We start from the raw sequence: 18,587 nt of genomic DNA, 5'->3' as shown, positions 1-18,587 counted from the left end.
CTGGCTTTAACACTCTACAATCACAAGAAAATGATGCTGATGGCATGAGGACATCAATAGCAAATGGTTCTAACCATGGAAAACACTAGTAATGGAGTCAAGGGGGCGATTATAGTAAACTAAAAACGAATGGTCTTCTAACATGATAGACAATTCCTTTTCATTTCCCTAAAGTAAAAAATACCATTGGAGTCTATGTACATATATGTTAAGGGTTAAAATAATGTTTCTTGTTATTTTATGCTTTAAAAAAAAGATTTGGAACAAGTCATTAATCAATAAGAACACGCTTAGTAATTGGACTCCATAGGTTTTACATATATGTCTCTCTTTCTTTCTCTCTCTCTCTCTCTCACAATAATGATTATAGAAGAAGAGGACATGAATTTGAGGATGTGAGGTGACAGTGCAGGAGCTGGAAGGGGAAGGTGTGAATATAATGAACATATGTTGTATTCATGTATGAAATTCCTAAAAAAAAAAAAAATGTTCCTGAAAAAGAATACACTCAGAAACCAAGTAAAATAAAATAGCTATGCCTGAACATCTAGGCTAAGAACTATTACAACTGAGCTAAACAGTTAGCTGTGTGTGCACATCATACATGCAACTTGTATACGTAGCTTGATGTAAAGGGACAGAGCTAGCTGGATCCTCTCTAATGATGACTTTATTATTGTCATTTCCCCAGCACGTTGAATGACATTCATTAAGAAAAAAAAATACTAAACATCTTCCTAAAGAAATGGAGCTATGCAAATTCTATTTTTTTTTTTAAATTAATCTCCTTGGGAAGATCACCAACATTTTCTGAACTGAAAATTTTCAAATCTATCTGAATCCCACTCAAAACCCCCGTTGTTATCCCAGTTGTCATTGACATTTTGGATATCAAATGTCTCTCCCTACAGGTACAGATTCACCAGTGTTTATATCCATTGGTCTTGCTGACATTACCAAAATTGGTACCTATTACCAAAGCACAATTTAAATCTTTGGATAGATTAAATGTCAAATAAAAGGGAAAATATCACTGAGTTCTGAGTTATATAATAATGAGCTAATTTTTTAGTTTTTAACAAATATTGTAAGCAAGAAGGTGTTTCTGTGTTTTCTCTACAAATATGACTCATTTAAACTAATGTAAATGCAAACCATTTTATTTTTTGAAACTTACGCTCTTTGTGTATTTAACAACCAATCCAAGAAAACCGTCACTCTCCACTTAGGATAAACAATAGCCAGTACCAAAGTTTTATGTGCACAGGAATAAAAATTTCTCCCTTCAAAAACTGCCACATGGTCTATTTTGGGGTTTGGAAAGGAGGTAAGATTTTAGAGAAGACGCGAGCCTTGAGAAGCGCTTTTGATTTATAGGGAGTTTCTAGGTGGGAGGATGGTGCAGTGGGCTGGAACAAACAAGGAACCCCAGGTTGAACACAGATGATAAAGTCCCTTAATCAGTTCTTCTGTTGCTGTCATCAACATATTCTTGGTGGCTGACACAAAGCCATTAAAATGCTCTCAGTAATGTCTACCCAAAGAGATCCACAATCTCCAATTTTAGAGTCCTGGCCAGAAAGTGCCATTCACTAAGAAAATATCACTGCCCACCTCAAAAAGACTGGGGGAAAAACATTTAAAAATACAATGGAAGAAGTCTCTTTGATCTTCCTTGCTTTAAGTAAATTCTTCCTTTTTCCTCCCTTTCTTCATGCTCAGTCTTAATGGCAGCTCAGCTATCTGGCAATGCTTTTCCTGATCATTTCTATAGCTTGGCCTGACTTATCCTTCCTTGAAATTTCTGATCAGGCTGGTAGGGAGCCACTGACAGTTTTCAGCAGATGAGGGCTAAAATAAATGTTGTATTTCAGGTAATTCCATCATGTCTGCACACAGCCTTGAGTCGAGTTACTGACAAAAGCCAGAAGGGCATGATAAAAAGCAAGGATGATATCTGACACTTTCCAGGGGGAAAATGCTGATAGAGCCTCATGATTAACGAAATGTGGAGAGAAAGGAAATCTGCAGCAAGTTATACATAATGCCTGCTGGTCTCGATCATTTTGTGATTTGCCAATACATGCTTTATGGCTGATGTCACCTCCCCCACGAAATCAAGCAGTTAAGTGGCTTTTGGTAGAGCCTGATTATTTCACAAGCTATGATCTAATAATTTTAATGCATTTTTGATTAAGTATTCTTCTCCTTCTTGCTGACGAGGTACCTGAGATGTTAATTGTAGGGGGAAGACACTCAGTTCAAGGAAGAAACAAATGTGATTATTTCTGACACTTAACACTTGCTATTCAGTTTCTTTCTTGAACAGATACAGCTGTTTAATTTAAAATACTAATAAAAGCAATTAATGCTATCTTCTGCCTTTTATTGCATTCTTTTATTTTCTGTGATAAAACTGAGAAAAATAGATAAAATGCATCCATAAATAAATACACATGCTTAGCCTTCATTATTCTTACCAATCCAAAATTCTATATACTTCAGTGGCTAAAATTTATCTTTAAGAGAAGTAAAGAAAAGTAAGTTAAATTTACTATACTGTGAGGTCTTTTCTTGACTTCATTTTAATAATAGGACTCCATATAAATCAGGTGTTTGGCACCTACCTTTATAGGAAAAAATATATAAAACCCTTTCTTTCTCCAGATCAGCAACTCTTAGTGGGGTCAAGATCCTAAGGTAGAGTTGGAAAACATTTTCTGAAAAGGGCCTTAGTCAGATGAAGTCTGCAGTCCCTGGTGTCATATTTTTAAAAACAATTCTCTAAAACATAAAAAGTGTCATCTTTTTCTTCCTTCAAGGGGGCTTGGTGATAGAGCTCAGTGTTACAATGCCTCCCAAGCATGTGCTGGGTTTCATCCCCAGCATGGTTATATTCATTATTATTATTATCAGCATTAATATTATTTTAGTTTGCAGGCTACACAAATAAGCTGTGGCAGAATTTGATTCTCAGCCATAGTGTGGTAATTGTTGCCATCAGGAGCCCACTATATGTTAAACACACACACACACACACACACACACACACACACACACACACACACACAATCATAATTGTTTCAGAGTGCAAACAGAATTAGCCTTAGTCATGTGTCCTTCACAAAGGAGAATTGGAAACCTTCGTTTCTTGATTCAGATAACAAAGTCCTACTTGAGAAAATTCCAAAAGCTCCACTGTAAGGTGAATGATAAATATTTTAAAAACATGAACAGTCAAGGACTGGGGCACGGGAAGGCACTCAGGAGGAGGAGACAGGGGAATTGTGAATGAGAGGCCAGCTTGGGCCTCAAAAACACAAAACCAAATACACAGCCATTCATGAATATTTACCAAGGGAGAATGTAAAAATGTCAAATTTCAAGCTCCTTTCCTTTGTCTCAATTGCAAGGCAAACATTATAGCCTTGCCTCTTAGTAGGAAACTGATTTCTCAGTCAAAAAATTAATTGTATATTAACTGCCTTCCCAGAAAACACACCACATCTCATTCAAAATTTGTTCAATATATAAATCCTTGTATATGTCCCTGATGTACAAATAATAACTAACCCAGATATGGTGCACCAAGCATGTAATCCCAGCACCTGGAAAGCTGAGGCAGGAGAATTGCTACAGATCGCAGGCCATCTTGAGCTATGTTTTAAGAATTTGTGTCAAAACAAAGTAAACTAAAACAAAGTAAAGAAAACAATAAGATTCAACAACAAAAACAACACTGTTTTGGTCCAGATTCACAGCAAGTGTTACTCCTGCAGTCTCCTGACATCACAGCTCGGCAGATGCTAGAGTATGGGGAAACAGAGTGGACTGCCTTCATCATCCTCGGAGTGAAGAGGAGACAATTTAGGGACACCCTGCGGTTGAAAAATCCAATCCTTAGGCTTGGGGAATATTCTTTCACAATGAACACATCTTTTCAGCTAACAGAGTATTTTAGCAAATCTAAAACTGTGCCTTATCTATCAACTAGAATTTCGATCCCTGACATTGTAATTGGATGTCAAACTGTCATCAAAAAAAAAGTGCACAGCAGAGCAATCAGATTAAAATGCCTCTTGTTATCCAGTCTGAGAGAGAAGTGCAGGTGAGCAACAGAAGAGAGCTGACTCTATCCTGAAGCTGGAGCCAGCACTGAAATCCCTATCAGAAGCAAGTGGGTTCAGCTTTGTTTCCCTTTTGATTTCTACAAAGGATGGAGATATTTATACCTTGTAAACTATTGCAGACTTAAATCAGTAATAGAAACAATACAATATTCAATATCCATTAGGTGTTCCTAGGGAAAAAAATAAAAATCATAAAAAAACTGAATGACTACAGTTTGAACTCTTTTCTCAGCCAAAACACAAATCAAACAGTCATTAGGCAAACTTATTTCAAAGTAAATCAGAGATGCTCTTCAGTCTTGAAGTGCTCCAAAGAACGATTCTAATCCCTCCTCCAGGGAGACCATAAATGCCAGAACCTATTGAAAATGTAACCTTTATGTTAAGTCCAATCATTTGAAAGTGAAAACCATTCTTTTGTCCTTCCTCCACAAATGAGTCAAATAAAATCCATGATATTCTGGCATCTTTCCTTGCTTAAATAGAAAGTATGGCTTTAGCTACACACAAGTATAAGACCACCTAAAATGATTACAGGTATCTAGAAACAATTATTTAGATCGATATGCATGCAAACAAACTTGCACACCTTAATCAGAAAAGCAGCTAAAATCACCACCCTATTGTCATTACTTATCTCCCCAATCATTCACAAGCTTTCTCTCATCCCCCCAAATCCTTTTTACAGATACTTTCTTGCCATTACAAATCAATCATCACAGAAGTCATAAGCAACAATAAAAAATAATTAACTATTACCTCCTCAATCTCCTTTTCTGTTTGCTTTTTCTCCACTCTGCAGAAAGTAGGGAAATTTCCCATTCTTAAAAAATAGACAAAATTCTCAGTCTTTGAAGCAAAAGACTACTTGCACCCTCCTTGGAAATGCTGTCTTTCTGTGTTCCCAGAGTCCAGCACCGCTTTCCTTCACCTACATTTTCTGTTTACTCAGGAGACAGTAGTGATCCTCTGGTATTAATTAGGAAATGCTACCTTCCCTAAGCAGGGTTTCCAAAAACGATGCCTGAACCTCGGAAGACAGGTAACCCAGAGCAGTAAAGGTAATAGTTACTTCACTTGCTAGTATCAGAACTCACAGTCTGAAAAGGACGGCCAGGGAGATGTCACCTATGCTAAAGTCTCAAAACTGAGTCATTCTTAACTACTCAAAACCCACGTTTTCATTTTATCTGCCCTTTGGGAAGTCAGTGACAGAGTAAAAAAAAAGATCTTTCAATGACAGTCATTTTTTTTTTGTAAAGAAATAAACAGTTGGAAGAAAAAGCAGCTTCCTGGTACAAGATTTTGTTTGTGACTGAGTCAGACTCGAGTATCTTGTTCCCTCCATTCCCTGTCACCTTAGAATCCATAGTGTGAAACATCTGTAACACATTTAGTTTCAGAACTAGCTTGGACAATGACAACGAGTTTCTGTTAACTACAAATCATTTACATACTGCCCAGAATCTCTGATTTTACTAACAGGTGAACAGATTTGTGTTTATCAAAGGCAGGTCCTTTGATATGATTCTCTGTAAGACTGTTCTATGGGAGAAATTAAGAAGAATATTGGAAATCTTGATAAATGTAATCACACATCATGTTCAATTCTAGTTCTCTAAAACTGCTTAACACTGGCATCGAATTTCATTAAAAGTCAATTCTCATAATCTGTATGGAACAGACTGCTGTGAGCTCAATTTCTTTAAGAATCACAGGGGATTAAACAGCAAGAGCAAAATCAGAAAGAACCAGCCATGATCAAAGTGTAACTAACATGTGTCACAAAATAAAGTATCTACGTTTTCAACACAGGTATGTATATACATTATGTTTACTTACGATTGAACATTCTAAATGACAGTCTACATTCTCTAGATTTTTCAAAGAACAGAAATATTTGCTAACACCAGGAATGCCACAATTTTTCAAAAATATACAACTTTTCCATAAATTTCATTCCCCTCCATTATGAGTAAACCTTCTTAAATGACATTATCAAGTCATACATGTCTGTTTCTTCAACTTAGTGACCATGTCATATTTTGTCCACTTTATACTGAACCTTCTTTTTAAATAGTGTTTTAAAATGCAAAATATATTTCCTGTGCAATACCCTTATATGTGTAAATATATATATATATATATATATGTATATATATACATATATACATACATACATACATACATGTATGCATCCATCTATACATCAAACATTTTCACCAACACAAATTAAAGTTAACAATCTTTACCCTAGTTAATGGATGTTCACTAAAGCATGGGGCATAAGGTAAACATCGACTTTTACATCTTAAGAAATTGTATTCACTAAAGGGAAAACAGCTGATTATATGGGTTTATTCTAATGATTAATAAACATAAATTAAAATACTTTAAGAGAAATTGCTGTATTGCTGTTTTAGATAGTCAATTTTTGTTTCTTAAGGATGAATTCTTTTTGTTGTGGTTAACTTCTGTTCATTTTAGAAATTGAAAAATGATCTAATATAAAACTGGTACAGTGGGTAATCAAGTTGGTTCACATTGTTTGGAGTCAGCAAACTCATCAAATATTTGCTTCCCTTGTTTTCAGTTCTAATACTTTGTTTGAACTTGACTCTGGTTTTCCTTCATGGTACCTGTTGGCAAGTGCTAACATACTAAACTGACAGGTAAAGGGAATGTGTTACAGAGCAGAAAGGCCATTTAGGAAGTGGTTTGATATTTCCTTAATGATTCAGAATTAACTTCCTCTACCCTTCCAGAAATTTACATATTTAATCACAAGTTGGCTTCAGAGTGGCATGATTATGAATAAACATTTTTTCTAATAGCAGCCTAGATATATTAGATTCAGTTTGTTTGATTGAGGGGATCCATGTAGGTGGGATGGTGCAAAATAGCAAGCCGGAGGAGGATTCTGAATAACAAAAAGTGGTGCTGTTTATGAAAATTGCAAAAGGTCTTAAAAAATCTCTAATTTAGGGGAAAATATTGGCATTTATAATCATGGCATTCTACCTCATTTTAACCAGATTTCATGTTCTTAATAAGTGCTTGCATCCCAAATAAGAGAATTTGCTGAGCTGTTTACTACAGACAACACAGAACCTCACTAGGCATGGTATCAGAATTCCACAGTTTCTATTTGCAAGAATTTCTCACCTAAAGAATCTTACCCAGAGTGAGAATGCTTTGTAACATGGCACTGTTGAAGTCAATTAGGTTAATACCGGGCTAATTAAAAACTGTCACTAAGTGAAAAATTTTTTCTCAGACAGAAGTTAAATATATATATTCTATATAACAAGATTAAAATTATAAATTGATAATAAAAACAGAAATTCTTTACTTACAGCATACATGAGTCGATGATCAATAATAATAATAATAATAATGTGAACATACCTCGAGGACAGAAACAAACCATGGATGAAGAGTGAGGTTTTTGGTTGTTATTTTTGTTTGTTTAGTTTTGAAGCTGTAGACTAGGTCACAGTTGTAGTCACATCCTCGGAGGGCTAACTGGGAATCTTGTTATTTCCCTCCCTGACGCATTATCTTCTATCAGTTCCCTCCCGGTTTCCATTTTCTCTCTGAACAAACCAGCTACTAATTGCTTCTGCTTGGCTGTGTGAACCAGCACTTCAAATCTGGCCTGCTGCTGATTCTCTTCAAATCTCAGCTGTATATCTCATTCTTGACCTTCTCATCATGCTTCTCCACATTCAATTAGTCACCAAGGTCTGTAAATACCTTGAGTGGTGCTCAGAAGAGTCCCCAAACCAACAGAGCAGCTGTGAACTTATTAGACTCCACCTCAGACCTCCAGAATCAGAAATAGAGTGGATGGAACCAGCCTTGGGTTTGTTTGTTTGTTTGTTTGTTTGTTTTAACAACCCCTCCAGGTGGTTTCTTAGCAGTGGTTCTCAACTTATGAGTCTCAGCCCCTTGGGGGTCAAATGATCCTTTGATGGGGGTTGCATATCTGATATCCTACATATCAGATAGTTACATTATGATTTATAACAACAGCAAAACTACAGTTCTGAAGTAGCAATGAAAATAATTTTTGGTTGGGGGGTCAGCACAACCTGAGGAACTGTATTAAAGGGTCACAGCATTAGGAAGTTTGAGAACCAGTGCCTTAGATCGAACACTTTTCAGCTAAAGCCTTCAGACCTTTCCTATCTCCATCCAGCCTTTTGCATTGTTTTTTTGTTTGTTTCAAGTTTTAAGGGAACTTCCAAACAAACGCTCGTCTTGCTAAATAACTTCTTGTGATAACTGACTTAAGACTAACTAAGTAAATAAATGTCTTAGTGTGGCATTCAAGGCTTTTCATAATGTGTCCAAAACAGTTCATTCTACCTAGTACCTACCTCAAACCTCTGGTGTATGTATTTCTTCTCTCATGAACTTCTTTTTTATAAATGACAGGATTCTACATAATCTATGTTCTCTGGGATACATTTGTAGCAGTCTATCCCATTTAAGATTCAAGGTTTCAAACTGCACTGTAAAATTTCTCAATGTGTAGATGGCCAGTCATTCTAGTTTATAAACTTCTTGAAGCCAGAAAATCTTTTCTATGTTTGGTGTCTCAAAAGATGAACACAAAGTTCTATGCCCCAATCACAATAAGCTTTGGAAACAGCTGGTAACTCCTTTCTACCTGAGGTCAGAACCACTTATTTCTTGAAGAGTGAGAATATAAAAACAGTAAACCTGGGGCAGCATAACCCACCACGGAAAGTCTGATAAATAACCATTCACTGGGTGGCACAGGAAAGCTCTGAGCTAATTCCAAACAAAGGATTTGGATGTAAACTGGAGAAGTAAAATAGTTTGCTAAAACTTTTCCCCATGGGGTCAGCAGCACTGAAAAGCATACATTTAGAAAATGTTTCTTTCCCCAGGGTGGCTAGACACTCTGACTATAGTTTTTTTTAGCCACAAAAGGTCAAAGTTCTACTTTCTATCGCCATACTTAGTAGCATGTGTACATGCTTTCCTGGTTGGTTTCTTTTGTGCTTCTGCTTAAAGTTAAGACAGGCAGCAGGAAATTGAGACTGAGGAATCCAAAAACTTTCCCAGCTCTGGTAACAGAGGGTTTGGGAAGAAATTCTGACTTTATGGTTTTGACTGGTTCAGCTTCTTCCAATTTTCTTGCATTAAGAACAACACACACCCCACCTGATTGTCTATGTTGCTCACCCCTCCTCCATCACCCGTTCCTCTGTTATTCAAACTCTACTGCATCAAATAGCTAAGCCTAGCTTAATATACACGCTGTAAAGTGATATGCCCCAAATCCAGCGCTTTAATGGAAATCTAGGGGATGGTATTTAAAAAAAAAAAAATGCTGGAACAGAGCAGCTCAAAAATGAATTTTCAAAGAAAACTCTGGATGCTTCTAGATGTCCTTGAAGCATTTCCTCCACCTGCCAAAAATTCACTCCTAGGATTATGTTACCAGGCACTATTGAAATCTGGTAGAGTAATTCACCAGCATACTTTGACTGAACACATCTAGTGCAGTATACATTTCAAATTCCCCTGAAACTTCATTACGTTGATGCTAGGAAGCTGCTCCTATAATCCAAAGCAACTGTTATTCTTTGGCTAGACACCCTATTGTTCTTTAATAAACACATTTTTAAAGTCATCTTAGTTGGTTTCAATGCTTTGAATTTTAAGTCAGGATGGTCTTGCATATTCCTCCCAACTTTCTCCTTAGCAAGTTGTGCGTAGAAAGGGAAAATACCATCAACACACAATCCCTGTTACAAGGACCACAGAGAGTTGAAGATTTTTCTTTTTATGTAAACATTTTCTATGACGAAAGCACAAAAATATGGTACCTGTTTTCTCAGCAACACATTAGGAAAGGAACTTGATCAAACAGTTGGAGATTCAGCGGTTAAAATATAGTCAGAGGCTGGGAATGTACCTCCATGGTAGAACCTTCGCCTAGCATGTACTAGGCACTGTGACTGATGCATAAACGGGGTGGGGGGGTAGCACATGCATGTTTTTGAATCTTTCATGTAAGCTGTCTACAGGTTTTTCCCCCTAAGTCTCAGGAAGTATGAACCACAATTTGTGTTCTAATTTTGCCAGAGTATCTGAAAGTATGCCATTCTAATGGCTAATCTGATATTTGGGGATATGAATCATTAAAACCACGATCTTATGATAAATGAAGGAGAAGAAAAGCCAGTAGGCTGCTGTCAGGGGAATGCTGTACAAGTCCAGAACAGGCTGAGGAGAGTTCTTGGCAGCATCCTTCGGCTCTCTGTAGCCGAAGTAGGGATATGTTGGTGAGGGGTTATGAAGAGGCAGGCAGGAATAGAAGACAGGATTTGCTGTGGAAATGAGCCTGCCCATTTTTCTGAACATTTGTATCAGGTTATTCGCCTGTTGTAAAGAAGGTTGGGAAAGGCAGGTAAGGATCATGAATAAAGTCAGCCAGGGCTATGATGACAGCCTTCTTATTTTTAAATTCTATTTTGAAGGCATTTTCCTTTAGACAATCACTGTTTTTATTTCATAAGAGTTTTGATGGGAATTAGTTGTTATCTTTAATATCTGATCCCTATAAACACAATACCTTATTTAAAGAGGCAGATGACCAAATAAGAAATATGTATCTAACACGGGTTTAAACTTTTAACTGTGGGTATTTTATTGATGTTGTTTATTTTAAATGAGGAGCTGGCAATATGGCTCAATTCTAGAGCACTTACTTAGCATGCAGAAGACCATGGGTTCTAGCATGATTGCCACAGAAATTAAATGAATAAATAAATAATAATGAAATTACTTACTTCGTGGCATTCCTCCAAAGACATTGTTTTATATGTACATGTGGTGGGAAATCTTTGAGTCTTAACTATGAGAAACTAAAAATGTTATATCACACCTAATAATGATGTTAGTTGTAATTCTCCAAATTCCATTTTCTAGCAACAAAGAAAATCAGTTATATCGCCATTCTTTCAAAAGACACAACTAAATCAAAGGTAGTATGCAGATGGTTGAAATTCTACTATTAAATTTCCATTTAGTTAAGTCATGAGTCCCTATAAAATATGAACATTACACACTGAACTCTCAGTCAAAAATACCTTAATACAGGAGAAAGAAATGCCTCAGTGATCAAGAACACTTGCTACTCTTTCAGAGGACCCTGGTTCGGTTTGGTTCCCAACACCTACACGAAAGCTCTACCATCAGCATTAACTCCAGGGGATCTCATCTCTGAGGCACCAGGCACACATGTGGTGCACAGACAAACATGCAGGCAAACACCCATACACATAACAATACATGTTTTTAAAAATACATTGATATGAATGAAATTATCAGATTCCAATGTGATAGCGGGGATTAGGAAATAATGAAGCCTCAGAAAGTAGTTTAGGCTACAGGAGGAGAGCAGGACAAAGACACAAATAGGGTAGAGAGGTCCTAATCATGAGGCAAACAGTCCTAAAGGGACAATGGAAATAGTAACTCAAATGAAAAGGCAAGAAGAGATGAGGACAGAGGAAGCCATCTTTCCCAAAGACAAAATTTGCCTGAAATCAGTTCCATTTAGAAGGAAGGGCATGAGACTCATTTTCTCCCAAAGACCTGGGAAGGCAAGTGGATGGCAGTTTCAGCTGATTAATTCTGAAATACATCATGCTTGACATAGTATATTATTCGCTAAAATCATTTAAAAGAGTGTAAAGTCTCTATTGTACACATTTAAATTTGTCCTTATGGTCCACACAACATAAGCATTCCACAACATATTTAAAAAACATCCAGACATTAGAAGGTAGTACTAGTCTATAGTATGTTCAATAGCCAACTCTGTGTATAAAGATTTATAGATGTATTTTTTTAAATTATTTATTATGTATACAGAAGAGGGCGCCAGATCTCATTACAGATGGTTGTGAGCCACCATGTGGTTGCTGGGAATTGAACTCAGGACCTCTGGAAGAGCAGTCGGTACTTTTAACCTCTGAGTCATCTCTCTAGCCCCTTATAGATGTATTTTAACTATTATTTTATCGATTATTTTGTTATTTTATCTTTGTAAAAACTCATAAACAATGGTATAAAGAAAAGTAAAATGCATGGTCCAGAACTTCACAAATTTACAACTTAGATTTGAAGACACACACAGCTTATTGTTTTTCCATATGTATGTGTGTATGCATCTCGAACACTATTCCCATTACAGACTGTTACACCACCACATGTTCATGTGGTACTGGGGTATGAGCTCAAGTCCTCTGGTGACAAAGACTTTACCCACTGAGTCATCTCTCCAGCTCTAACACACTGCTGACAGTAAACACAAATTGTGTGAAAATGGCAGGTTCTATAGCTTGGCACATTCTCAGGAAGTCCATAGAGAAAGGAAGATTGTGACCTGAAAAGTCAGGTAAGGTTTGGCCACGAGGTGATTAGTGAAGTGGAACTAATGCAGCAGATCAAATGGGATTTCTTGGTGGGAAGTAGTTAAACTAAGTTTAGATCTATAGAAAGCAGTCCAAGGCAGAAAATACGGGAAACTGAGCATAGGGTTTTGGATCTGACTGAGGCAGTGGCGTGGTCAGGATTTGATTTCAAGCTGGAAAGAGACGTGAGATAGTAGCAGTGTTTGCAGTATACACTACCCACGGGAGCTCCAAGTATACTCCACAGATAACTCCATCATAACAACCTCTCGCTGAAGCAAAAGAAATGCAGCTTTTATTATTCTCAGTTTTGTAGACAATTTGTACAAGGTCACTGAATAAAAGAAAGGCAGAATAAAAGCAATACAGCACCAAAATGCTCACTGGCTCCTAAGCAACAGGCAAATTATAAGCTCTCATTTTCTATGGCTCAAGAAGGGGGAGTGCATGATGAACTTTTTTCTAATTCAAGTACCAGTTTCAGACCCTCCTTACCATTCGATTCACATGCTATCCAATTCCCATTTACTTTCCCCAATAGCCCCCAGCCTCCAGGCCCTAGTTTTGACCCTTCAAACTACACCTACCCTACTCCTCCAAGATAACAGTTGGCTTGGATTATTTTGTTCCAGCTATTATCGTTATAGTTAATGTTTTAGTTTCAACCTCTCAACACAGGGTTCCTAAGTTCAAGACAATGTTCTTGTTACCTCACATAGCAAATCTGATGATTGGGAAAGAAATGAGGAAAACATACCTCCACATACTGGAATCTGGCGCCACAAGTGATCCCTTCACTTCAGGCTTCTGAGTGACAGTTAATAAAGAATTTGCCCCAGCTAATCACTCCTTCTTTATCTTGCCATACTTTCTCATCCTCCCATCAAGCATCTTCACCCACAACCAGTGCTTCCTGTACCACAAGGGTCTTCACTTCCACATATTCTCACTGACGCTATGGATCTCTTTCATCTTGATAGCTCTCTGTCTTCTTATCTTCAAGTAAAATGCTGGGCTATATAGTAGATGCTCAGTAAACAATTAATGAATGACTAAAGCTCCAGTTCTACATCTCCAATCTTATGTTGGAGATCTTATGACGTCATCCCATTACTACCTCAAAATCCACAAGCATGGAGCAGAAATCATTGGCTTCCTGCCAGGTCTGGTACTTTTGTGTTACATTTGTATCCTTCAGATGTACTGTAGTTATATCACTTCTTCTTTTGTAACTAGCTAATTATTAAATCAGGCAATGTCTTTTTTCTTTATGGCACTTGGGGATATGGAAGGCAAGCTGTTAATATAAGATTCATTGCATCTGCGTAGCTGAGTGTCCCACCGAAATAGCCTCTGTAGACCAAACTGATTCAAATATCATAACTCTCCAGTACATTCATTTATCCAATATGGAGTTTTCACTTCCTATACATAACTGTTTTTATTGGGTACCATTATACCAAAATGTTCAGTGGCTATTGAAAAGACTAAAACCTTTCCTTAGCATTCAAAGGCCACCATGATCTGGTCCCATTCTAGTTTCCAAAGTTATCATTTATTATTTCTCTAGAGAAATACTTTATCATCACCCAAATAATTTTATTCCACTTTCAAAGACTGTGTATGTGCACTGTGCATGTATGTTTAAACATGCAGGTGGGCCCTTGGCTATATGTGTAGGTATACCTTACTTAGCTAAGGGTGTTTCTTCACTTGGAAATGTGTACTCTAAATCCTAACAATACGATAGGATCAGCTGACCTTCTGGAAGCAGAGATCCATGGCCAGGCACCAGGCCAAGCTCCAGGAATCCAATCGATGAGAAAAAGAGGGATTCTATGAGCAGGGGGCATCAAGATCATGATGGGAAAACATACAGAAACTACCAGCCAAACTAGTGGAAACACATGAACTGTGGACCAATACCTGTGGAGCCCCCATGGTACTGGACTAGGCCCTCTGGATAAGTGAGACAGTTGTTTAGCTTGAACTGTTTTGGGGGGGCCCAGGCAGTGGGATTGGGGCCTTCAACTCTTCTATTCATTAATTTTCTTTATACTTAAACAGGTAAGATCACAGACTGTGTATTGCTTGATAGTTCTTTAAGGGCAGGTTGTAAATTTCTATGTTGGTCCTTCCCAGAAGCCACTACTAGGTTCATCAATGTCAGCAAATATTTTTGCTCCTTAGTCAAAAGTCCTCAAAGGTGTTTATTAATACTAAAATTTTATTTCCATTGATATCTCAAACAACCATTTTTAAGCTGTACTATCCTTTTCACATTTAAAGGTACATGAGAGCTAATTTTAGAAATCTTTAAGTAAGAAAATTTATTTCTTTAGTGAGAGACATAACACAAAGTTTAACAAACATGATAGCTGTTATACTCAGTTGAACAACTCAGTTGATTCTTTCAGCTAAACATTATGAAGGACTGAAAATCACTTTTGCATATTTGTTTAAAAACACTAATGCAATCTTTAGCTTTAAAGACAAAAACAGGTTTTAAATCACCAAAAAGTAAATATTTCGGTGGAAAGAAACAAGTTTATTGGTTTATTATTTTTTTAAGGTTGTACTTTAAATGTGGTTAGGAGTACCGCTCCTGGGATGGAAAATTCCTTTAGTTACAAACCTAAAAAAGGGCACAAGTTAAATACAAAAAATCCTATCCTAGACATTGAGTGTAATAGGACAAAAATGTTCATTACTACAGTACTGAGAAATAACAATATAAATTTTGAGGAACTAATTTAATAAGGGATGACAAGATGCTGAGTTTTCTTCCTTCGCTCCAAGTTTCTTTTGTATTTTAAACTAGTGAAAACAGAAATGTCTTTGTTTGCAAGTTTGCAATGCTGACTCTTAAGCGACAGGGCAGGTAGCTTGGCTACTGCGCCACGTCCCTCCTCAGAGGGAGAAAAACATTGTAGAGAAAGCAATTTTGCTTTTAATTTCTGGAAAACTCATTTCTCCCATCAATCTTCATAACTCTCCAACATAAACAGTTAAAAACGTACAGGCTGGTCAATCATTTCTCCCTGATTGGGGAAATATTCCACATTAATTTAAACAACACATGGCAATCCAAGTCTTCTTACTACTTAGCCTAAAAGTCGCTTGTTCCTAACTCTAACAAAACTCTAGGAGACTATTATGGTCCCAAGATATGTTTCCACATCATATTTTTGCAAAAGAAAACAAAAGTACTCCAGGCTAAAGGGTCATGCTGCATACTGTGAATTTTTTTAGGTCACTGTATAATTTCAAGTACGGGAAAAGTTTTTTGTTTTTTGTTTTTGTTTTTTTTTTAATGTTACAGCAAGTGCTTCAGAACCACATCTAGAAAGAAAAATGGAAATAATTTAAGAATTTGCTGTTTCATTGAGATGAAGAGGGTGGCAAATCACTAATCATTGCATCTTGGCTAAAACTGAGATGACGGCTCTATGCACCTAAGGTTTGACAAAATAACAACTTGCATACCATGCAAGGCAAAGTTGATCATTTTAAATCTGTGATTCATATTTGAACCCACCTTAAGGAAGAATTAAAAATCCAATAAATAACCAGCTCAGATTAATTAAACAAAGCAGGGAGCAAGATGAAAATGCTGAGCAGCAAGCAGTTCGTAAACCATCTAAATCAAATAAAGTCAAGACAAATTAAATAAAGACCAGAAACCACATAAATCAAATAAAGTCAAGACAAATGAAATAAGGACCAGAAACCATTTTCTCCTGAGCACACAGAGTTCCCCAGAATCACAAAGTTGAATGAGAGGCACCACTGAGGATGTGTGCAGGCAGGCGCCTGCACACAATGGATAAAGAAGCTTGGAGCCCCTGAGCTACAAACATTATATATGTAAAATTCCACTTAGTCACATAATAGAAAGCCGAGCATGCAGGGTTCACACTTTGTTTCAGATCAGACAGAGCAAAACCGTAGTTCATGTTGCAAACTACTACTTCTCTAGATAAAACCAAAGCTGGAACTGAATGAATGGGGTGTGGGGAAGAATAGTTAGGGGAAAGAGAACACAGGAGAAAAAAGTTTGGGGTACTGGGAAAAGCTTAAATGGATTAATACCATAAAAGGCCCTACTATTTCCTATTTCACATTTCTTTCCCTCCCCTTCTGTAATTTTATTAAATACAGGCAAACTTCCTGAGTCTCAAGCCAGACCTGCCCTAAATGCAGGGTAGATGTATGTCCTACACAAATGGCCCTTTGAGCAGTAAGAATTTTTTTGAAATCACCTTTGTGATCATGCATAAAATGAGACTAATTTCCAAGGCAAAAGATGAAGCCCATGCTTCATGCAGTAAAATGAATCATCAATTCACAAAGTTTTGATTCCCACTAGAAACATAAGCTATGCAATGTTCTAGACGTTTTCTAACTTGAAAAAAAAAAGTTTGTTTGTTTGGCTTAGCATATTTATAAGATCACAAGGAACCAGTTGCTGCGTTTTCAGTCTGTGACCTATTATCCATAAAGGGGTTTTTCAGGCTACCGCATGATGAGAGTCAAATGTAAACAGTTTAAAATCTTATAGTAGTTTTTTTTTTTTTTAAAGATTTGTTAAAAAGTCTGTTGACATAGCTTCGAATAAGAAGTTGGGTCCCACTCAGTAGTCCTTTGCACTGGACAAAAGCTTAAATACATGTACTGAGCACCTTATGAGAGAGACAAGGAGATGGGCCTGGGAAGCCATCACCTAGGTCCTCAGAATACAAGCCTGCATTCCTCGTGGCACTATCCCCTGGGCCAGGTGGGGGAGCGAGATACAAGTTTGCCTTTAAGTGGCACTGAAAAGGAAAAGAAGTCATCTTGCTCTTCTCTCTTTGCACACAGGAAGAACCCAATTCAATGCCACCACCACTCCTGGTCTCGCTCCGCCCCAACTTCTGTGTGTGTGCCGTGTTGGGGGCACCGCTTGGGTGTTTTAGCCCACGCATTCCAAGATGCCTCCATCTCATCTAGGTTAAGCTCTGGGGCCCCCACCCTTGTCCCCAAGTCCTCATCCGTGCCTCGATCAACAAGCCGACAAGCACAGGTGCCTAAGGTTCTGGCCTATTTTTATACATGCCCCCTTCTCTGCCAACCCCAACCCCCATTTACTGTCGCGCCCTAGTCCTCCCAATCTCTCCCGTGCAAAGCACCCTCTAGCCCTAGCCCGGACGCCAGGAAACACCTCGAGCTTTACTTGGGGTCACCTGGAGAGAGAGCCGGCCCTGCCTTCAGGTTTGCCTGGTGGCTGCCCCTGGTCCCTGGTGTCCAGAGCGGGGCTCCGAAGCAGTCACGTGGGCGGCAGAGGAGGCCTGGGCTTTCTCACCTGCATCCCGGGCACTTGGACAGCCACCGGTGAGTGGGCCATGGAGGCGACTGCTACTTCGCGCTGCTTCTGCAGTAGTGGCGCCTTGGGATCAGACTGGCTCCTCCTACGGGGGTAGCTCGGCTGCTCTCCCAGGCTTCTCGATCTGGGCCTGGAAGGGCGCAGAGAAGTGGAGTTACTGGGCTGGTGGCTTGCAGCTTCCACTCTCCCACCACCCTTGCTGGGAGGTGAGCAGTTCGCGGCGCTGCTTCCTGGGACTCAGTTTACCTCTCAGACGCCCGCCCGCCGAGGTCGTGGCCAACTGTGGAGCTGCTCCTCTTCCTGAATGTAGAGCTGTACGTGAGGCGGTGGCTGGGACCTGGGCTCCAGTGATGCCGCTTTGCTGCGCCTCGCCGCTTTAGGAAGAGGAGGTGGAGGCGCCCCAGCAACCCGCCCGATCGCCTAGCCTGGGAGGCGGTTGGGGGCGGTCCCGCAGTTGGCCCTGCCTCCACCCCGCTGCCGGGAGGTGTCGGGGAAGCTGAGGCTTCAGGCTGCAAAGGGGTTTGGCTAAAGTAGCCAGAGTCAGAGAAGCTGGAGGATCTCCGGGGTCGCTGAGAGCAGCAGAAGCCCGGGATCCAGAAAACTGGAATACAACTGGACCTGGAGAAAGAACAGAAG

General features: G+C 38.6%; 1 protein-coding gene across 1 annotated transcript in view; it reads right to left on the bottom strand.

The window, feature by feature from the left end:
• Stk26 (serine/threonine kinase 26) overlaps nucleotides 1-18,360 on the bottom strand; it is a 51,783-nt gene extending 33,423 nt beyond the window's left edge. Inside the window, exons 1-2 of the mRNA XM_036174734.1 lie at nucleotides 18,198-18,360; nucleotides 17,931-18,081 (exon numbers count right to left, since the gene is read on the bottom strand). Coding sequence (XP_036030627.1) covers nucleotides 17,931-17,972 — 42 coding nt within the window. The 5' untranslated portion in view covers nucleotides 17,973-18,081; nucleotides 18,198-18,360. The remainder of the gene's footprint in view (nucleotides 1-17,930; nucleotides 18,082-18,197) is intronic.
• Between the last annotated feature and the right edge of the window lie 227 nt (nucleotides 18,361-18,587).

The sequence above is a fragment of the Onychomys torridus genome, chromosome X, assembly GCF_903995425.1.
Source record: "Onychomys torridus chromosome X, mOncTor1.1, whole genome shotgun sequence".
Lineage (NCBI taxonomy): Eukaryota > Metazoa > Chordata > Mammalia > Rodentia > Cricetidae > Onychomys > Onychomys torridus.
Note: the sequence above shows the minus strand (reverse complement) of the source record. Positions and strands in the feature narration are given on the sequence as shown.